At 41.6% G+C, this 24,000-nt stretch overlaps 1 protein-coding gene across 1 annotated transcript in view; it reads right to left on the reverse strand.

Moving 5' to 3' along the window:
* The window catches only part of cntn3a.2 (contactin 3a, tandem duplicate 2), a 164,298-nt gene that overhangs the window by 79,039 nt on the left and 61,259 nt on the right, over window positions 1-24,000 (reverse strand). The window contains exons 6-9 of the mRNA XM_056449625.1: window positions 20,767-20,869; window positions 20,081-20,265; window positions 3,368-3,504; window positions 3,020-3,149 (exon numbers count right to left, since the gene is read on the reverse strand). Coding sequence (XP_056305600.1) covers window positions 3,020-3,149; window positions 3,368-3,504; window positions 20,081-20,265; window positions 20,767-20,869 — 555 coding nt within the window. The remainder of the gene's footprint in view (window positions 1-3,019; window positions 3,150-3,367; window positions 3,505-20,080; window positions 20,266-20,766; window positions 20,870-24,000) is intronic.

Raw genomic sequence — 24,000 nt, forward strand, 5'->3', positions numbered from 1 at the left:
TGTGTGCATCTGAGATTAAATACAGGGTTTAAAGTAGTGATGGGAAGTTGAACATGAACTGAATCTTTTGTGACAATCTTCCCAATTTTGAAATCAAAAATATGTAGTCAGCAATCATAATTTTAGTCAATTAAAACATCACCATCACCTGAAAAGTTTCTTACAAATATGTTTTACAATGCAACTGAACCATGATTCACTGAACCATGATTCAAAACCCATTACGACTTTCTAAATAAACATATGTTTTGACATATACTCTCATTTAAGCCCTCGGTTTACCCGCTTAGCAGTTGTTCAAGTTAAGTTCATTCACAGCAGGTTGTTCGGTTCACTGAATTACACATGCGCAGTATTATCAGTTTATCACTTCTCAAATCTGATCTCAGTGTACTGTTTTAGTAACTGAATAACTCAGTATATAATGGTTTATTTCAAGTCAGAAGAGGGTATCAGGTATGTAAAAAGTAAGCTGTTGAGTATAAGTGCTTAATGTTACGTTGTTTCAAATGATTCAGTTCGATTTGGTGTATTAGTTCAATCGGTTCACTTAGAAGATCCGGTTAAAAAAAACTAATCGTTCGCGATCACGATCACTAAAGTAAAACCCATTATTGGGAAAAATTGTGTTAAGTTAATACTTTTAAGTGTCTGCTCGGGTTATGTTTAATGTTGTCACCATGCTGCTGTCATGTCCAGACATGAGGACTGACTGGAGGAGAACCGGCTTGTGCTGGCCAATGGTATCAGGATTACAGACTCTGAGGTGCTGTACGGTCAAACACCTGGCAGTGTGAAGTAAATAGATTCAATTCTAAAAAGCATACAATAGGTTTATGTATTAAAGAGCCCCTATTGTGGGTTCTGAAAATGACATTCTATGTAGTGTGTAACACAGCTCTAAGTGAAGTGAAATATCCAGCTAAGGCTTAAATCTGAAAGTGGACAGTTTTAAAAACGATTAATTCATCTAAAAAAAAAAAAGAGTCTACTCATAGTGGTTAGAATGAATCGTCTTCAAAACGAGTCTTTAGCCGTTTCGGCGCGACGTGGCTACGAAACATAAGCCCCACCCAATTGTTGCACGTGCGGGAATATTTAAACCTGCGGTCCCGCCCACTAACCCAGCAGCAAATACAAACAGATCCTGATGTCATCATGAGTCATGAAGACGCTGTGCTTACCTGGACATTATTGGAAGTGTGAGAGAAATGGGCGATTCATTCGTTTGTTAAAGGAAGGATCAGAAAAGACTACTGATGTATGAGACTTGTGAGACGAATGGACAGACAATACACCAAGGGTGCGTTCAAAATAAGGCCAGTTTATTAGGCACAAAGGCAGCCAGCTGCAGCTGGGGAGGAGCTCTGGTGAGTGCTACAACCCCCTGGCTGGGGATGTGATCTTTAGGGAAAGCAGAGTACAGGTAAGCCCTGAGAACATACACTTCACGCAAGAGGTGCCACAGCGATGATTGCAAATGGAAATGATCTAAGTTACAGCTGAGAAGGCAGAAAAGCTCCAAAATGAAAGATAATTATTGAAATCAGACCAGGCCCACGACACATTTCATAAATGTAAGTAAATGACTCCTTGTTTTCTCTAGATTGCAAATGTATTGAATTGTGTTTTGTTACTTGTAACCGCTTGTATTGTATAAGGTTAACTCTTTATATTCTCATATCGCGTCTAATGCCACGTTGAAACGAGACACGTGCCGCTTTGTTTATGGATTTAAATGCATTTGTGAGCTTGTGTTCCACTGCCGTTTGTCGTTGCTATGGCCACCGTCAGCTGATCCTACACACGTGCAGCGGTCAAGGTTCAGAATAGTTTAGCTTTTGCTGCTGTGTGGATTAATACTGAATGTGTATCATAGTTAAGAATGGAGCAATATGCTGGTGTTTAACTACACTGCTTTTAGTGGTAAGGTGTCTGAATAACACTGTTGAGTTAGTTTTACTATGAAGCGTGTTTCGGGCATCCGCTGCGATCGGATCCTATACCAATGTTGCTTAAACCACGCTGGGCATTTTACTGTCTTGCTGAGCGCTGTCGACCAATCACAACAGGCTATCATCGGTCCAATTAGCGCAGATTAGATTCGCGTTAAGGAGGGGTTTAGGAACAAATTAATTGCTGAACGAGTCATATGGGAGTCGCTGGGATAATTAGGTCAAAATAAATACATATTATAAGACCATGAAAGTGTTTTTTGACCTTGCATGCATATCAGTATGTTGTTGGAGACCCATAAAACTGAAATATGACCCTTTTTATGTATAATATGGGCTCTTTACACTTACAAAGACAAAAACGAAGGACATGTTTGCTATAATTTTAGTTAGTTTCAGTTAGTTTTGTATATACACAATACAGTTTCAGATCTAGTAAAAAAAAAAAAAAAAAAACTCATTTTAAATTTTCATTTTAGTAAATGAAAATGTTTTTTTTTTTTTTTTTAATTCTAGTTTTTGTTTTTTTCGTTTGTTTTTGTTAACTACAATAACCTTGATCCTCCACCCCCAGGCTGCGGTAAAATTGTCAAGCATTTCTGGTCCACAGTGAAAAAAAGGTTGGGGACCACTGGTCTGCAGGAAAGAGTAAATGATCTCCAAAAGATGGAACAAATCATATTGGGGTAACTAGAATAGTAAAGTTGGGGCAACTACAACAATTCGGATGACAACAAAAATGTTGCCAAAAATGTAGCCCTGTGCACATATCTCCAATGAGCCTGGGTTGAAAGCTTGCAAAATAACTAGAAAAAATATGATGTACTGTTATCACAAAAAATAAAAAATAAAATTAGTTATTAGAAATGGGTTATATTAGAATTATTATGTTTAAAAATGTGTTTCAACAACCTTTTAAAGGATTGTACTGCAGCATTGCCTACCTGCCAAAAGGCTGTGTTGCGAAATGTTGCAAAAATGTTTTCTGCTAGCTGAGATGCAGCTGCAAAGTGAACAAAGGCCCAAGATAATTGGAAATGAGAAGATACAGGAGTCTCTCTTACCCAACACCACCAGCTCAGCACCAAAATAAATGATCCCGTGTTTGTTCTCAGCGACACACTGATACATGCCAGCATCTGAGAGGTTTACAGAGCTGATTGTCAGCGCTCCGTTCTCGATCTGGATCCTGTCCTGTGACACAGAGCACGAGCAATGAAAAGAGATTAAAATAGACATGCATTTAACTCCAACAACAAAGACTGTGCTTTAGTCATTATAGAAATCAATGCAACTTTGTTACATACGTTTACCAGAGCCCTCCTGCTGAGTTTTGACATGAGCATCATTGCACTGACAACTCAGATCTTTTTGAGAAGGCATCACTATTGTTTGCTCTGCATGAATTTTACCTCAGCCGCCAGCAGTTCTCCATTCTTCAGCCAGCTGTAAGAAGGTTTGGGTTTCCCGTTGGCTTTACACTCCCAGAACAACCTCTCTTCTATTGATAAAGCAATGTCTCGCATCGTCTGAACCCACTGAGGTTTTGCTGAGGAGATAAAAAGGAAACTATTTTATTGTATATATTGTGCTTATTCATGTTGCATATACATGTACAGTATACTCACATTTCTGTTTGAAAGATATTGGGGTCAGTGAGATTTTTGACTTATAAACGATATCTTTTCTGTACGGAGACCCGGAAGGGACATGATGGTGGAGAAAAAAATATGGGTGGAAGAAAAAAAAAATGGGTGGGAGAAAAAAAAATGGGTGGGAGAAAAAAGGTGATAGGTAAACATATTTTTGAAAGTTTTTGCGTTCCCTCGCATTCCTTCGACAAACACTTCACTTCATACATGACAACCCTCCCGTTTTTGCCAGGATTGTCCCATATTTTACCATTATATCCTATTATTAGGTATTTTCCCATATTTCTCTCATATTTTTAATCTTGAAAGCATGTTGAAATTAATATAAAAATGTCTGAATTCACTTTCTTTCCATTAAAGCTGTGCATCGATCAGCGCTCCTCATATGCAACCTCTGAATCAGTGAATGCATGTATAAGCGCTGACTGACGGACATGCTCCGTATGATAAACTGATCCCAGATCAGCTCACGCACATTTAAAGTGACAACTCTGTTATCAAACAAGTGAAGAGCAGCAAACGAATCTCTCATTTAGTTTTGTTTGATAGGTGTCACTTAACAAACGCAATGATATATAACGAAATCATTTGTTTGTGCTCATTTAAGAGAAAATTAGTTGTGTTTAAAATAAAACTTGCAGGACGTCCGGGCATGTTTACAAATTATTAAGTGTATTTGTCTGTTTAAACACACACACACACAGCTGGTCTGGGAGTCAGTCAGCGGTTATATATGCATTCACTGATTCAGAGGTTGCATATGAGGGGCGCTGACCGATGCACAGCTTTAATGGAAAGAAAGTGAATTCAGACATTTTTATATTAATTTCAACATGCTAAAAATATGAGAGAAATATGGGAAAATACCTAATACTAGGATATAATGGTAAAATACAGGACAATCCCAGCAAAAACTGGAAGGTTGTCATGTTTGAAGTGAAGTGTTTGCGAAGGAACGCAAAACATATTTGCGAGATAACAGCAAAACATATTTGCGAGGGAACGCAAGAAACTTTTAAAAATATGTTTACATATCACCTATTTTTTTTTCTCCAATCCATTTTTTCCCTTCCACCCATTTTTTTTTCCCACCATCACATCCCTTCCGGGTCTCCGTACTTCTGTACAACAAGGCTGTTATTTGCTAAAAAAATGCAATTTTATATAGTAGTATTATAGGTTTTACACCATTTTTTTTATTCATGTGATGCAAAGTTGAATTTTTCTGCATCATTAATTTAGTCTTTAGTGTCACATAACCTTTCAGAAAGTTTCCCAGTACTGGGGTGCAGCTGGAAGGGCATCTGCTGTGTAATATATATGCTGGAATAGTCGGCGGTTCATTACGCTGTAGAAAATTGAAAGAATTATAATTCTTTCAGAAATAATCAATATTAAATATGATTTTCTTTTCAAGAAACATTTGTGATGCATATTACTTCTGTGGAAATTGTTACACATTATTTTCAGATTTCTATATTGTATGTGACTTTATTTGTTGTGCAGAACTTTTACTTTCACAATAAGCTATATTAAATACTGAATGAAAGGTAACCCATAAAACCCATAAAAAAACACTACAGTAATTCATCGTAAACACTACAGTGTTTTAAATCCATACTGCAAGAAAGAACATGAATTAATCTGTTGTGGTAATTCTATAGTTGCTCTGGTATAAAACAACTACAGTAATATAAACAAATTGTCCAGTGTCACGATCACCAGCGATCTAACCTGTGCAGATCGCTGGAGAACTACACATCTGACAAATGTAATACAACTCCCAGAAGTATTTGCACTTACACACCAGTTCCTGATTTCCCCTGATTACACACACAGTTCATGATAGACTGATTACTAGGACTATAAAGACTCCTCATTCACATGCACTCTTTGCGGAGTCTTGTCAACTGTAAGTGAGCATTACGAATCATTAGTGGTGGGCAAAGTAAGGCTTTGAAACACCGAAACAGTCAAAGCAAATGTGTCGAAGCTTCGAAACATTTTGAAGCCCGTCTCTACAGTGATACCTAGTGGTCATTTTTTTTGTATTGCTCTGGAACAGCTTCAGAAAAGAAACAGTTTGTGTTAAACTGAGGTATCACAAATTGAGGTATTAAACCCCACGTTGTATAGTTAAGGTTTCAAGTGATTTAGTGAAGCGGTGTGAGTTCCTGACTAGCATGCAGAGATAATGGGTTTGAATCCAGTAGCAGTATTTTGGCTAATTTGATTACAGTAGAACTCTGCACATTCCTAATATGCAGTAAGTTACTGTAAAAGTTTTAAAGTGACCCACAGTGCAGTGCAAAAAACAGAAGTGACCTGTAAAGAATGTATGTGGTATTTTACTAGGTGTTTGTGCAGTAAATAACTGTATTTTTTTATTAACTGTCTCATTTTTGTCTTCAACTACAGTAGCAGTTCTCAATTACTTTAATTACAGTAGAATACCACAAATTCCTAATATGCAGTAAGTTCCTGTAAAAGTTTTAAAGTGACCCACATTGCAGTTCATATTACAGTAGTTAACTGTGAAGAATGTATGTTGTATTTTACTGGGCGTTTGCAGTAAATAACGTCCTGGTTACGTACGTAACCCACGTTCCCCGAATAGGGAACGGAGACGTGTGTCTGTTATTAAACAGACTTTTGGGAGTGCTTTAGACGACCAATCACATCTGAAGATAAGAAAACGGGCCAATGAAATGCCAATTGAATTGGCGGAGCTTAGCTCCACAGCTGAAACTGATGAGCCAATTAGGGCTATATCAGTCGGCTGCTGGAGCCAGCTCATCAGAATTTGCCTGCTGAAGAGCCGATCGCTCAGCTCCCAGCTGGAGACTCAGGTGCTGTGGCAGTGGAGACACACGTCTCCGTTCCCTATTCGGGGAACGTGGGTTACGTACGTAACCAGGACGTTCCCCTTCATATGGGAACTTCAACGTGTGTCTGTTATTAAACAGACTTTTGGGAGACTGTATGGAAAGCGCCACAGCAGCTAAGCCTGTCGCGTCCCTGATGTGTAGTTTGCCAAGCCAAAGCGTGAGCGCACTGACATCACCAAGAGCGCAACCATCCAACGTCCCCTAGGCCCAACATATTACCATTACATGGGAATAAAAGTTTTAAATCGGGGGTCGTAAGTGTGCTTTTACCTAGCTAATATAGACTAGGGATTTTGGAAATACGACAGTACGTTGGGAAAGCGTGCCAGTCCCCGAAGGGGGAGGACGCAGCGGAGACCACATGCTACCCTAAAAGGGGAGACCTGATGGTAAGGAGACATATGGACTAGCCCTAATGAGGGGGAGTGCTACATATGATAAGCTGGTTAGCGGTTTAGGGAAGACACGGGACCGCCTAATAAGGGAGAACACACCGTGGTAATAATGCATATGACATCACCAAATGGGGATGCACATAGCTGGCACCGATCCTCAATATGCGTGTAGACCTAATGGGCATACCAACCGCACACTGAGCCATGCACTCGACTCCTCCGCTTAGTCGATGCTGGGGGCCTCGGAGGAATTCTCTAGGGTTCGCCTGAGAAGGGAAACTTACTAGTAGAATAGGAAAAAGCGCACGCATCTCCGGTTTAGGGAGCCTGGCGCAGCAAGCGTTTGTGACACCGAGCTTAATTCTCCCCCGATTGATTGGGATTCCCCAATAACCGGGAAAAAAACGGCTCCACTCGGAGGTTATAAAACCTCGCAAATGTGTTAGGTGTCGCCCAACCCGCAGCTCTGCAGATATCTGTGAGAGAGGCGCCGCGTGCTAACGCCAATGAGGAAGCGACACCTCTAGTGGAGTGCGCTCTCACGTTAGGAGGGCGCGGCTTGCCCTGGCATTGATAAGCGAGGGCGATGGCATCAACTAACCAGTGGGCCAACCTCTGTTTTGACACGGCACTTCCCTTCTGCCGGCCACCATAACAGATAAAGAGCTGTTCACATGATCTTACATTTTGCGTTCGTTCCACGTAAAGGCGCAAAGCGCGAACGGGACAAAGCAGTGAGTGGGCTGAGCCTGCCTCCTCCGCAGGCAGCGCTTGCAGGTTCACCACCTGATCTATAAATGGGGTGGTAGGAACCTTGGGCACATAGCCAGGTCGGGGTCTCAGGACAACGTGAGAGTAACCCGGCCCGAATTCAAGGCACGATTCGCTGACCGAAAATGCCTCCAGATCCCCAACTCTCTTGAATGGCGCCAATGCGATCAGCAGAGCTGTCATAATGACAGAATACAGAATCGAGTGGCTAAAACAGATCTCTCTGCAGCCACCAGGACTAAAGAGAGATCCAAGAGGGCATGAGAGGGGGGCGGGATGGATTTAATCGCCGCGCGCCTCTGAGGAATCGGATGATTAGATCATGCTTCCCAAGCGTGTTGCCATCCACCGCGTCATGATGAGCGGAGATGCCGCCACGTAAACCTTCAGTGTGGAGGGTGACAGCCTACGCTCCAGCTTATCCTGAAGGAAGGATAACACAATGCTAATCTGGCAAGTTCGGGGGTCTTCTCGGGGAGAAGCGCACCACTCAGAGAATAGACTCCACTTCAGGGCGTAGGCATGCCTCGTAGAGGGTGCTCTAGCCTGAGTGATGGTGTTAAGTACCGCGGGCGGTAAGTCACCAAAGTCCTCCGCGCTCCGTCTATGGACCACACGTGGAGGTTCCAGAGATCTGGGCGTGGGTGCCAGATGGTGCCCCGTCCCTGAGAGAGGAGGTCCTCCCTTAGGGGAATGCGCCAAGGAGGGGCCGCCGCGAGGAGTGTGAGCTCCGAAACCCAGGTCCGGTTGGGCCAGAGGGGCGCAACAAACAAGACCTGCTCCTCGTCCTCCCTGACTTTGCACAAAGTTTGTGCGATTAGGCTCACTGGGGGAAACGCATATTTGCGCGTGCCCGATGGCCAGCTGTGAGCCAGTGCATCCGTGCCGAGGGGGGCCTCGGTCAGGGAATAAAACAGCTGGCAATGTGCGTTCTCGGTGGAAGCAACAGATCGATCTGGGCTTCCCCAAAGCGCGCCCATATCAGCTGGACCGAATCGGGGTGGAGTCTCCATTCTCCTCGGGACACTAGCTGCCGTGAGAGCGCATCGGCTGCACGGTTGAGCTCGCCCGGGATGTGAATGGCACACAGTGATTTCAGCCGCGTGTGACTCCAAAGGAGCAGACGGCGAGCGAGCTGAGGCATGCGGCGAGAGCGCATACCCTCCATATGGTTGATATAAGCCACCGCCGCCATGCTGTCCGTCCTGACCAGCATGCGTTTCTGCTCCAACACCGGAAAAAAGCGGCGGAGAGCCAGATACACTGCCAACAGCTCCAGGCAGTTGATATGCCAATGCAGGCGGGGTCCGGACCACGAACCCGCGGCTGCATGCTCGTTGCACACGGCCCCCCAGCCCGTGCTGGAGGCATGTGTCATTACGACAACATGCCTGGATACTAGCCCTAGGGGCACTCCGGCCCGTAGAAAAGCCAGATCCGTCCAGGGGCTGAGGGTGCGGAGACACAGCAGAGTGATGTTCACCCGGTGCGTACCCGCGCGCCATGCCCGTCTGGGGACTCGATCGCGAAGCCAACGCTGAAGTGGTCTCATATGAAGCAAACCGAGCGGCGAGACCGCGGCTGCGGATGCCATATGCCCCAGGAGCCTCTGAAAACATTTCAGTGGGACCACTATTTTCCTGTGGAGCTCGTTACACAGGAAAGCATTAGCCTGGCGCGCTCCTCGGAGAGGCGCGCAACCATAGCAACCGAATCCAGCTCCAGCCCGAGGTAAGAGATCCTCTGCACAGGGCAAAGTTTGCTCTTCTCTCGGTTGACCTGAAACCCCAACTGGTCGAGGTGCCGAAGCACTTTGACTCTGTGCATAATCAACTGATCGCGAGAGGAGGCTAAAATGAGCCAGTCATCGAGATAGTTGAGTGTGCGGATGCCCGCAAGCCGCAGTGGCGCAGAGCACCCTCCGCGAGCTTGGTGAAAACCCGCGGAGACAGAGAGAGCCCGAAGGGGAGGACTTTGTACTGCCACGCTCGTCCTTCGAACGCAAACCGGAGAAAAGGGCGGTGGCGTGGAAGAATAGAGACATGAAAATACGCGTCCTTCAGGTCTATGGCTGCAGACCAATCCTGTGGACGGACGCTCTGAAGCAAGCGTTTCTGCGTAAGCATTCTGAAAGCATTTAGTGTAAATGACTGTTCAGTCTGCGCAGATCTAGGATTGGTCTTAACCCCCCGCTCTTTTTTGGGCACGATGAAATACGGGCTGTAGAACCCGGACTCCATCTCGGCTGGAGGGACCTGCTCGATTGCGTCCTTCGCCAGGAGGACCGCAATCTCCTCTCGCAAGACAGGGGCGCTCACGGGGATCACCCTCATGAAAAGGACACCCGTGAACTTGGGAGGGCGAATAGCGAACTGAATCGCATAGCCGAGTCTGACCATCCGTATGAGCCACCGCGATGCGCTGGGCAGCGCTAACCAGGCTGGCAGAGCGCGCGCTAATGGCACCATCGGAGCGATCACTGACGTGCCAGCGGAGGGGCAGCTCGGGATGGGAGTGCTCATCCCGGGAAGCGGTGCGTCCCGGGGAAGAGCTGAAAATAAGAGAATTTCTCTTACCTTCCTCCCTGGATCCCGCGGTGAGGCCAGAGTGAGAGAAAGGAGTCCGTCCTGCTGCACTCTGAGGGCCTGAGGCGAAGGGTCCCGGTGCTGCGAGCTGAAAGGCGGAGCGTCCCAGACTGGCAGTACTCGGGCTCGCGCATCCGGAGAGAGAGGAAACTGCTCTTTTGGAAATTTGGTTGCCGCCAGCCCAGGGGCCGGCAGCGAGGAGTTTAAAGTCGTTGTGGACTGATTTAATAATCCTCGGCCCCCCACCGAGGAAAGAGCAGGTCCCCTCTTTTCCGAATGGCCCGTCCCAGGAACGTTTCGCGGTCCGTTTACTGGACTTAGCGGCGCCCTGGGGCGGGGGCGTTGCAGTCCCGCGGGAGGCTCGGCATTGCCGCCTGGCCGGAGCGGGCAGCGAAAGCGGAGCAGATGAAGCCGCGGGTGGACGCCCTCGGCGAAGAGCAACCGCAGCGGAAGGGGCAGCGGGAGGAGCAGTTTTTCGAGCCCGCTGATAGATGACCTCACCCCTCGCCTTGGACTGCTTTTCACCGCGGAGAATTCCTGGGTGAACTCCCCGACGGTGTCGCCGAAAAGGCCGGCCTGGGATACGGGAGCGTTAAGAAAGCAAGCTTTGTCAACGTCTCTCATATAGCCAAGCTCAGCCAGGGGTGGCATTCCTGGACCACTAATGTGGCCATCGTCTTCCCCAGGGCACGAGCAGCCGATTTAATAGTCATGAGAGCATAATCGGTTGCCGTGCGGAGCTCATGCAGCAAGCCTGGGGGAGAACCGCCCTCCTGCATCTTGGCCAGCTTCTCGGCTTGGTAGCGTTGATAGGTGGCCATAGCGTGCAGAGCGGAGGTGGCCTGGCCCGCAGCAGTGCAGGCTCTGGCCGTGAGAGACTCAGATAACCTGCACGCTTTGGAAGGGAGTGAGGGCGGACCTCTCCGAGTGGAGCAGCTCTGCGGACAGAGCACGCTCCGCCTGGGGAATCGCCTCATAACCCCTGGCCGCTCCGTCATCGAGGGAGGTGAGAGCGGGAGCGCACGAGGACCGGGCAGAAAAATGTGCCCTCCATGCCTGCGTGAGCTCTCTGTGTACCTCCGGGAAGAAGGGGACGAGGGGTCTAAAAGGCTTCGCCTTCTTCACCCCCACGTAACACCCATCTAAGCGGTCCGGCCGCGGTTCTGGGGGACAAGCCATCTCCAGTCCCACGGCCGAAGCAGCCCGGAATAACACGGCTAACATGTCCGACTCCAGATCCGAAACCTCACTGATAACCCCGGAGGGTGGCAGGGGGTCCGGATCTTCATCAGAGCATGTCAGCCCGCCCTCCGATGCAGCGATGGACATCACGTCCCCGGTGTCATCTAATGAGAGCGCGGCCAACCCAGAGGATGGACCAGCGCTAACACTCGAAGCAGAAACAGAGCGCACTGACGAGGAGCGAGGGGTCCGCGGGCCCGAAGGCGACGGATTAGCCCCCACTGTAACCCTCAGGCCTGCCCGAGTGCTAACCGCTTGGCGGGGAGCAGCAGGGGTGACTTGCCCTAATAAAAGAGCTCGCCGCGACCTCAGTTGCGCAACAGTCAAGCCATCGCAATGCGGGCAAGAACTGTCCGCGAGCACCGCATCAACATGTTGGACCCCCAAGCATGTGACGCAGTACTCGTGCCTGTCATCCGGGGAGAGGAAACCACCGCATCCAGAAACGCACGGTCGAAACGACATCTTTAAAAAGACGCGCTGCACGACCGTGTGCTCTCTTAGGGAATTCTGCTCTTTTAAAAAACTGCTCTTTCAGGTCACCAGCGAAACGCCAAGGGGACGGGAAACCCAGCTCGACCGCCGCTAGAACGTCTTCCCTCGCACTGGTGAGAATAATGCTTTCTTCAATGTTGGAAGTCAGCTCAGCAGAAGGGTTCTTCAGTCTCAGATCGGGTCTGAAGCAACAATTCTGATGAGCTGGCTCCAGCAGCCGACTGATATAGCCCTAATTGGCTCATCAGTTTCAGCTGTGGAGCTAAGCTCCGCCAATTCAATTGGCATTTCATTGGCCCGTTTTCTTATCTTCAGATGTGATTGGTCGTCTAAAGCACTCCCAAAAGTCTGTTTAATAACAGACACACGTTGAAGTTCCCATATGAAGGGGAACTGTAATTTTTTCATTAACTCTCATTTTTGACTTCAACTACAGTAGCAGTATTTTTGCTAATTTGATTACAGTAGAACTCTGCACATTCCTAATATGCAGTAAGTTACTGTGAAAGTTTTAAAGTGACCAACAATGTAGTAAATATTTCAGTAGTGAAGGAATATATGTGGTATTTTACTGGGCGATTTTGCAGTAAATTACTAACTGTAGTAATTCATTGCTATAGTAAATAATACTAACTATTATTATACATAAGTGCATTTTTTTAGATTACAGTACATGCTAAAAAGGCTTGCCATAGCACTCTTGTTATTGAATTACAAAAACAGACCTTAATACCATTTGTAAACAGCCTTAGAGTCAAGTTTTTCTTAACCAAGCATTCAATTTAGTTTAAACTATAGTTGTCTTAAATACTGTACCCACACTTACAGTAATTTTAGACTTTGCTGAGACATGGACACTCTTTTATCTGATTAACTGGAAGCACAAATTGTCAATAATCACTTGTTTCATCCATCTTCCTGCCAATGGTAAAAGCGACAGTTTTCCATTCGTCGCTGCAATACTGTAGCTGCCCTGTCTGGATTCATGATTGAACCGTCACACGGTGCTATAATGTGACACTCTCAACATGTTCAGCGCTGTTGATTTCCAACAGTCTCCCAAACATATTGAAAAATCATCAGTCATTCTTTCTGCTAATGGCACTTGCAGGATTTGTGGCAACTAAGCACTTAATTGATCAATCGAAACCATGCACTGATTGACTCATTAAGTAAACTGATCAAGAATTAAGGGATCAGTTCACCCAAAAATAAAAATGCTGTTATTACTTACTCTCCCTCATGTTGTTACAAACCCATGAGACTTTTGTTCATCATCAGAACACATATTAAGATATTTTAGATGAAATCTGAGAGCTCTCTCATCCTTTATAGACAGTAATGGTCCAAAGACATTCTAAGTCTATAAATAGAAACATTGTCATATATTCCATGTAACTTCAGAGGTTCAACTGTTAATCATACAAATCTCTTTATCTCTTTAAAACTAAATACTAGACCATTTTCACACCAAAAATTATGATTTGAAAAAACACTGATTTGGAGGACTGGTTTCACTTTCCCTCAGCTGTAGTCACTTTGCTATGTGAAGCGACTTTCACAGCGGACAAGGAAAGTTGTGCACTATGAAACCCATTCATTTCAATGGCCATGCAAGGGAGGTTTCACTAGCTTCATTAGCTTGTATGTGTGTTGTCTGCAAATTTCGAAATAGCTCTATATTCCACTCTGTGAATACTTCCCATATGTGCATGCATACTGGATTTATCTGTACATGAACTGCACATGCTCATCAGAAAAGTAAAGTCTTCTAAAATAAAGTGCAGACAAGGATTTTCTATGTATTCTTGTTCCTAAAGCTTTAATAGCGCTGCTCTGCTGTTATGGCTATGCTGGTATCGAGTTAATTTAAAAATTCTTACAAAAAGACTTTATAATATTTGATAAATTAATAAATCATTATAATAAAGCTTTTTGATTTTCAGTTTTTGGCTTTCAGTCAAGCGCAACCAGAATTTCATCCCACACTGGAAAAAAATATTTGATTTTAATTTTAAAAAGAGAGTAAAAAAACAATGTGGATAGTTAGAAAAGTTAAGTCACTGGGTTTATTGACTGTTTTTATGTGACATCAACTTGGGCAATGGGTTTACTCACTAAAGTAAAATAAATAACCATTATTCACAGTGCAGAGTTTTCATTTCAGTCCATCCTGCAATGCTGTAAGTACAATACAACTTTGTTTGCCAATATCTTCTCTTCCAAGACAGGTCAGGGTGCACATTCACAATGGACAGTATGACATATTGCTATTAGAGTCAATAGCACAACACACAAGCATTGTATTGTCTGTAGTAAAAGATGTATTGTATGTTGAGTGGTAATTTTTATTTTGTTAATGTGTATATAAAACTTTGCCTGTGTTACGGCACCTTGCTGCAATTTTAGTTTCCCTAAACGGGATAATAAAGTTTAAATGTGCACATAGGCAAACAATGTTGTTTTTTATAGGTTTTTTGGCACACAAATGTGTTCTTGGAGCTTCATATGATTACAGTTAAAGCACATAGAATATTTTTCCTTTTCTGGAAAATCTCATGGGGTCAGGGGTTACCAAGTTTGGTCCTGGAGGACCGGTGTCCTGAGAAGTTGAGCTCCAACCTTAATCAATATAACGTAATGTGTATTTATATAGCAAATTTATTGTGTATGGCCATACACCCAAAGCGCTTAACAATCATAAAGGGGTGGCAACCACAGGACAACATGATGGGCCATGATGGAGGGAATTTGGCCAGGACACCTGGGTTACACCATTACTCATTACGAGAAGTGCCATGGGATTTTTAATGACCACAGAGAGTCAGGACCTCGGTTTAAAGTCTCATCTAAAAGACTGACAGTATAGTGTCCCCTTCACTATACTGGGGCATTAGGACTCACACAGACCGCAAGTTGAGCACCCCTGCTGGCCTCACTAACACCACTTCCAACAGCAACCTAGTTTTCCCATGTGGTCTCCCATCCAGGTAGTGACCAACCTCTGCCCTGATTAGCTTCAGTAAGTAACCGGTTTTGGGCCTCAGGTTGATATGGCTGTGGCCAAACGCACATGCACAAGCGAATCAAAGTCTTACTTGGTATACCAGAAACCTCTGTTGAGGCAAGTTTGGAGCTAAAACCAAGTTTGGTGACCCCTGCTCACTATGGAGGATCAGATTTGATCTTAATCTGTGTTCCGAAGATTGAAACAACATGAGGGTGAGTAATTAAGAAAACAATTTTCATGTTTTGGGTGAACTAACCATTATATGGATGAGCTGACTAATCTTGCAACTGTTACTGTTTACCTATGCTTTTTTCTAAAGAGTTCACTGTGCTGCATTATACAAGAACGCTTGCATTCTGAACAAACCAAAAAGAAAAACGCGTTCATGTTTTGTATCATTCTTGGAGGCCAGGTCTTTTTAGATGAAGGTGCAACTTCGACCTTCTTTTGAAAAAAAACCCCGGCCTCGATAAGTCATACGCAAACATTGAGAATGAGTGAACTCGCATGCACAATACCATTTCATCAGGGAGCTTAGAAGTGGTGTGTGCCCAGATGTGAGCAGAAAGAGCACCTTTGAAATCCCAGCTGTCCAGAGCAATACCGCCGTGCTGATTTGCACTCCGGTTTTGTTTGTATTGTATTTCACTAATGGGTTTCTTGGAGGGATTTCTCTTTCTTTTGTGTATACATACATTTTATTTGAATCAATAACGCGTCACAAGTGAAAGGTTCCCATACCTACAAGATATCGAACAGCTTTTCCTCTAACAATTACCATGGGAAATATGTGCTGCTTTTCTTAGATATTCAATCATTTTATTTAGCATATAGCCATAATTTTGCACATAGCTTATCTCCACATCATTATTATGCACTTCTTGTTATTGTGTAGATGAAATATGACAGACTTGAGGAGGTAATGATTAAAACCTACTTGCTTATAGCGCTTAATAATCCTTTGAGTTGTGTCACGTCTCCAAAAATGGGTCCATGAGTGCTTGAATGGAGGAGGAGACCTACAATTTGTCAATAGCTAAACAATGACTCTTTGAGCCAGACTTTGGTGTCTTATTTGAAACAGAAGCTTGATCTTATAAAACTGACCAAAAATAATGAATATATTGGAGAGTAACATGGCAGAGATGATAAAAGATGGCCTAATTGCATTGTCTAATAATGAGTAGCGCTATTAACTAAAATATAATGATCATTAATAACACACCAGAGGTGAGATAATGGGTTCTTCCTGCATGTGTATTTAAGCTGAAAAATCTATCAGAGCTCTGATTTATAAATGTACTTGAATATTAGAAAGCAAGTACATGTGGTATATGCATTCATCCTAATACCATAAAATAAGTAAATGCTATCTATATTTAAATGCTAAAGCAAATAATCATGTGTTCAAAGAGTGGTTCTAAAAGAATGTTTTGTTATTATTATTATTTTTTTTTATGATCAACTTTATACATTTACATTCTTAATTTATCTGCACATTTGGTTTATACATTTGGTAAATTTGAATTAAGTTATAAACACATTAACTTAATATATGAGGCCAGGTTGAGATAAAATGTTTCTGTTTTATCTATTATTTATCTACTGTAGCCATTCATCCTAAAACTAACAAAGATATCAATAAAATGTATATCTATTTTATCATCATTCATCTCAAAGCAAATAGTTATTAACTATTTTAATATCCACAATCCATCTATCAAGCCACCCATCCATGCATCCTAAAGCAAATAAACACCACATATCTGAACACTGTATATATCCTTCCATCCATCTTAAGTTTCATAATCATCATCATCCATCAATCGATCCATCTTAAAGCACATCAACACCTCGCACCCTCGAACAGTTAAATTTTCCCCTACTGTGCAATAAAAGTCCAATACTTCTTCATACGCATTTGTACACAGCAACTTATATTAATATACAATGCAATACTTTCTCCATTCGCATTTGTACACAGCACCTTATAACCTGTATATTTATAACAAATCTGTACATACAACTCAACATAGAGATCTTTTTGACTAACTGCATCTTTGTTTTATGTTTATTGTCTTTTTTCATATTTATTTTGTGTCGTCACTTGTTACTTTTTATGACACTGGAAGCTTCTTGTGTGTGTGAAGCACACTTGGCAATAAAACTGATTCTGATTCTGATCATATATCTGAATATAAATCCTTCCATCCATCTTTCAATTACATCATCTATCAATCCATCCATCCATCCATCCATCCATCCTAAAGAAAATGAACATCATATATCTCAATATGTCCTTCAATCTATCTTTAAGTCCATAATTATCCTTCCATCCATCCATCCTAAAGTAAATAAACATCATATTTCTGAATATATCCTTCAATCTATCTTAAAGTCCATCATTATTCATGCATCCATCCATCCATCCATCCACCAGTCTGTCCATCCATCCATCCATCCATCCATCCATCCATCCATCCATTCATCAATCCATCCATCCTAAAGAAAATGAACATCATATATCTGAATATGTCCTTCAATCTATCTTAAAGTCCATAATTATCCTTCCATCCATCCATCCTAAAGTAAATAAACATATTTCTGAATATATCCTTCAATCTATCTTAAAGTCCATCATCATTTATGCATCCATCCATCCACCAGTCCATCCATCCATCCATCCATCCATCCATCCATCCATCCATCCATCTATAAACACTCACCAATCCATCCATCCATCCATCTATAAACACTCACCCACCCATCCATCCATCCATCCATCCATCCATCCATCCATCCATCCATCCATCCATCCATCCATCCATCCATCCATCTATAAACACTCATCCACTGACCCACCCACCCATCCATCCATTCCTTCCTTGCTTCGTTCCTTCCAACCATCCATTCATTTTTTATTATTTCTCTATCTATGATTTGGCTCTGTAATAGCTGTAAATCTTGCCATTTGACACCTCTCTGGATCAACAAAACTGTCTCAAATTAGCATTTAGCACTGCTGAGTTTTGGCACGATGTAACATCGCTCTGCCAAATCCATTACGTGAGCTCCGTTTATTCAGGTCTTTACTATGCCGTTATGGAAACTATAAGAAAAGCCTAGACAGGGCAGAAACTAATCATTAAGTAATTCACTGTAGTTGTGAAATGACTAAACTGGCAGGATTTCTCATGGGAGATGCTGGCAAGAATCTGAATGGCCACGACAACAATAATATATGTGTCAGGAATACATTTCAATGACAGAAGAAACAATAAGGCAAAGACCAGCTTTTGCAAGTGCTACTAATATCCAGTCAGTATGGTAAAACAATATCCCAAATGAGCACCACTCATACCTTGTGTATCTACTGTAGCACAACATCATCATGTACACCTTGATCTTTCCTCCAATAGGTTTTGATGTTAATTAACAACATGAAAAAAATAAAAATTCAGTGATATATTGTCTGTATTGATGTTCAAAAATCTGGTAATAAACTGGCAGTACATTTTCTGTACATTAAAAAAAAAAAATTACATATTGGGGAAATAAGTATTGAACACGTCACCATTTTTCTCAGAAAACATATTTCTAAGGGTGTTGTTGACTTGAAATTTTCACCAGATGTTGCTAACAACCAAAGACATCCATTTATGCAAAGAAAACAAATCTGATTAGTTACAAATTAAACTATGTGTAATAAAATAAATAAACATATGAATAAAAATAATTGAAATACATATGAAGAAAGGAAGATGTATAAAGGCAGTGAATGCCCAGACAGCAGCTGAAATCTCTCAGTAGTTAACCCTCTGTCCTTCGTCATTGTTAATTAATATCAGCTGCTTCCGTTCAACGTCTACTTTATCAAGATGATAAATGTGAAACTGGGGTGCACATTTCAGCAAGACAATGATCCAAAACACAGCCAAGGAAACTCTCAAATGCTTTCAGAGAAAAAAATCAAGCTGCATATTGGCCCAGCCAATCCCCTGACTTAAATCCAATAGAGAAATTAAAGATCAGATTTATTAGACGAGACCCACAAAACCATAAAGATTTTTACACACCGTTAAAGTGTGTAAAAAATTCCACCTAAGCAATGGATGTGACTTCATTCTTCATATGAGAGACATCTTTAAGCTGCCATCACCATAAAAGCCTTTTAAATAAAGTATTAAAGGCTTTTCAGTGGTTCAGTAGTCATTTCATTGTTATTACACATAACAATGTTTTCTGAATGTTTTGTTTTGTTACATTTTCATGTTTGTATTGTTTGGGTATTTATTAAAATCTTGTTCAAATTCACATCAACAGTTCCTCTAGAAATATTATTCACAGGAAAAACACACTTTCTGAGATGTTGATAGTCACATATACGTCCCGCAGTGCTAAAAGCACTATTAGGACACATATATTTCACTAAAAAACGAAATTGGTTGTTTTTGCATTGTTTAGGGCAAATTCGTTCTTCTGGTTTAAAAAGCAATGGCTAAAAGTCTTAGTTATGTTTTTAATAACTTATATAATATTATAACTAATAAAATGTCAAAAAGTACCTCTGTTAAATTGCAGAGTTGAATTTTCAACATCAAAAGTCAACAGAGCAGAGATTAATGTCCCATAACGCAATTCATAACCATAAATAAATCACAAAATGTTAATTACTGTTAATTAACAGATTTCCTTAGTGTATTTATCTATATATTTCTATAAATATCATAATCTTTTCATTTTCATCTATTTTTTTTAATAGGCGTATTACTAGAACTCCTATGTTAAGCTGCTTTGGCACAATCTACAATATAAAAGCGCTATAGGAATAAACATGAATTGAATTGAAAAGTATTAGTACAATGGAACACTGATCCTTACAATGATGAATCCATATACATGACTAGTCCACAACTGAGTGCAATTGAGAGTAAAACAAGACCAAAAAAACTGCCCAACTTTCATTGATTTCACTGGAAGATTGTACGTACAATATTTTACAAGAAACATGGGGTGAATTTTAATATCCAAATATAATCCTGCCATGTACACTACATTTAAATGTTCTTTAATTTAAATAATCATACCGTGGAAAGACAGTCGTCCTTGCACTGTGTTCTTTCCCATCTTGTTCTCTGCCACACATTCATAGCCTCCGGCGTCTTCCTGCTGAAAACTGGGAATCTCCAGAACTACATTTGAGTTCTTCATCTTCACCTTGCTGGGAAACGGCACTCCATTCGCCCTCCTCCATGTTATCTCTGGAACTGGGCTGAATGTAGTTGGAAAAAAAAAAACTGCGGTGAGTAATCTTGCAAGAGAGAAAATGAAAAAGCTACACAGAGAGAGGGGAAAAAAGAAGCAGAAAAACTGAAAAGATGAAGATCGAGAACGTGAATTTTGTATAATTCCATTATATTGTAGATTACTGTCGTTCCCCCTCACATCTCCGCTCTAACATGCTAAATGAGTTACATTTTACTCATAAGACACCATCTCATTTCTTTTTGCAAGGAAAACGCATATGGCTCATCCGCTAATGGGATCAATTGAGACAGAAAAATTGCCTCCAGGCAAAAAAAAAAAAGACTGTTATTTGGTATTTCCCAAACAGACTTTGACAAGCCTGTTTAAAAGGTGGCGAAAGAAGGTGGAAAAGGGCCAAGCTGAAAAACACATTAAGCTCAGTGACAGACTAGCATTAAAAGTTGAGATAGCCGTAAAGGACTGAATCGGCATCAGTAACTACAAAAGAGTGCAAAATTCCACTTACTTTCCCAAAGCAAAACACTCCAGTGTCACAACTGATCCTTTTGCTGCTGGAACCATATCAGAGAAATGAACCTCTATTTTCGGCTCATATTCACCCATAACACCTATTAGGGGAGAAAACAAAGGGTGTTTCAGCATTTCCTCATTATTAATTCATTTATTGATTATGACTAATGCTAAAGAAAACATTATACTATATAGCAGGGCTGAGCTAGATGACAAAAATCTCATATTACGATATAAGTAATCCCATATCCTGATAACTATATATCACAATGTAGTTCCATTTCTGTAAATTCAATCCATTTTTAATTTATACTGTGGTGTGAAAAAAATGTTTCAGCCCTTATGTATTTTTTGTGAAGTTTCACAAACTAATTTTGAGAGGATTACGTGATATGATTGACTACAGCTGGTCCTTATCGCTAATCAAAATGGAAAACCCCCATCTATTCTTCCCTTCTCCCTCCTCCTCAATTCTAGGATCGGGCAACACGGCGGCTCAGTGGCTAGTGCTGCTGCCTTGCAGCGGGAGGGCCTATAGTTCAAGTTCTAATTGAGCCAGTCTACACTCTCTGTGCGGAGTTTGCATGTTCTCCCCGTGTTCGCGTGGGTTTTCCCTGGGTATTCCTTTTTCCTCCCACAGTCTAAAAACATGTACATAAGCAAATTGTAATAACAGTCACAAGCACTTAACCACCTTATTAACCAAAGAATAGGTAAACTGGGGGGCTCTCAAGAAATACCTGATCTCATATCCCTCCTAATGCTCATTGACCAAGTGGGAACCTTGGGCTCATCTATCTCCAAGCTCAGGGTTCTCTCCCGGTAAAGCATGCCAAACCTGCTATTATAGTCGAGGTATAATAAGTGTGAACTCTTGAATGCATGTTTGTTACATTTTAATGTTTTTAGATCATTCATTTTCTTTCCGGCGTAGTCTCTTTATTAATCTGGGGTCGCCACAGTAGATTGAACCGCCAACTTATCCAGTAAGTTTTACGCAGCGGATGCCCTTTCAGCTGCAACCCATCACTGGGAAACATTCATATGCACTCATACACTACGGACAATTTAGCTTGCCCAATTCACTTATATCACATGTCTTTGGACTTGTGGGGAAAACCGGAGCACCCGGAGGAAATCCACGCAAACACAGGGAGAACATGCAAACTCCACACAGAAATGCCAACTGACCCAGCTGAGGCTCGAACCCGCGACCTTCTTGCTGTGAGGCGGTCGTACTACCCACTGCGCCACCGTGATGTCCATTTTTCAGATCAATAAACAAATTTAAATATTAGTCAAAGATAGCACAAGTAAATTCATCACGCAGTTTTGGGATTATGGTCTTTATTATTCACAATCCTGAGGTGAATTACTCTAGCCACACCCAGGCCTGATTACTGCCACAGCTGTTCCCAATCAAGAAATCACTTAAATAGGACCTGCCTGACAAAGTGAAGTACACTCTCAGAAAAAAAAATGTACAATGTTGTACCAAAGGAGGTATAAACCCTTGTCACTGGGGCAGTACCTTTTTATGGAACAGAATTGTACCTTAAGACAAAGAAACAAAGTTGTACCATTGCAGTTTTTACCTTTAAGGACATGACTGGTACCATGGGAAACCAAAATGTACCTTTGGTTTTTAAAACCTGCAGATATAATATTGTACCTTCATCAAAGGTACTAATCTGATCCATGAAGGTACCACTACAGAGACAAGACACTTTGTACCTTACCAGTGTCAAATGTATAAATCATAAGATACATTTTTAAACAATGTTTTTTTTAAAGGTTTATTTTTGTGTAAATGCACCTTTTCCATTTACAATAAAGAACAAAAAATACTTTACATAAATCAAAAAAGCTATTTTTTGCTAAGCATTTCACAACACTTTTCACAAAGTTGTTACAGAAATACATTCTCCCATGTACAATATAAAACATTTTTTTTTCTCAAATTTTCACACAATACCTTTGTAATCTGCATGAACACTTTGCATATGCAGGACTTTTGCCGGCTCACTTGCGTAGTGGAAAGCAAAAGCCAAAAGGTGCGGATATCAATAATGAACATGTACTTATCAGAAAATGCTTACCAAATGTTTATTAAAAATGCCCTAAGTGTTTAGTTTACAATACCTGTAGTTTTGTTTAACCAATTGTTTTATAGAACTTAATAATTAATGTTTATGTTTATTCTTTAAACATTAGCTTTTAAATAATGATTCATGTTTTAATATGGAAATTATTCATAAAATCACTTTGCCTTTCCAGTAATACTTATTTTCATAGATATTGTAAAAAAGGAGGAGTTGTCCAACACTTATGTACCTTTTATATGAGAACAATTGTATACCTTCATTTCAATTGTACCATAAAAGGTACAGAACAGTATTATAAGAGGTCTTTTCTGTACCATATAAGGTACAACTTTTACAAAGGTACAAGACTGTTCCAAGACTGTTGTTTGTACCACCGTGTACCTTTTTTTTCCTGAGAGTGTAGACCAAAAGATCCTCAAAAGCTAGACATCACGCCAAAATCGAAAGAAATTCAAAAACAAATGAGAAAGAAAATAATTAAGATGTACCAGTCTGGAAAAGGCTATTTCATCAACAAATGGCAAATTTCAATAGAAAAGTCGAACAGTGGAGAACCTTCCCAGGAGTGATTGGCCGGCCAAAATTACCCCAAGAGCGCATTGACAACTTGTCACAAAAGAAGTTAATGAAAAAAAAAAAACTGCAGGTCTCACTTGTCTCAGTTGAGGTGAGTGTTCATGACTCCCCCATAAGAAAGAAACTGGGCAAAAATGTTTTTGATGGCAGAATTCCTAGACAAAAGCCACTGCTAAACAAAAAGAACTTTAAGTCTTGTCTCAGTTTTGTCAGAAAACATCTTGATGGTCCCAAGACTTATGGGAAAATACTCTGTGGAATGTTGAGACAAAAGATAATCTGAAACAATAAAGTGTAACAAACATGCAAAAAAAAAAACAAAAAAAAAACAGCAATGACGAAACACTGTTTCACACCACTGTATATGTTGGCTACATGATTACAGTATATAGATTGTACACCTTTCTCACAATGCTGTTATTTTGTTTCTGTCTGTCTAAAATATATAGATTACTGAAAACAATGTATTTTGTGACACCACAAAATAAACAACAGAGCATATTTTAACATATACTGTATACATTTTGCATAGTCCTACTATAGAGCAA

Source organism: Danio aesculapii, chromosome 23, assembly GCF_903798145.1.
Source record: "Danio aesculapii chromosome 23, fDanAes4.1, whole genome shotgun sequence".
In the NCBI taxonomy this organism is placed as follows: domain Eukaryota; kingdom Metazoa; phylum Chordata; class Actinopteri; order Cypriniformes; family Danionidae; genus Danio; species Danio aesculapii.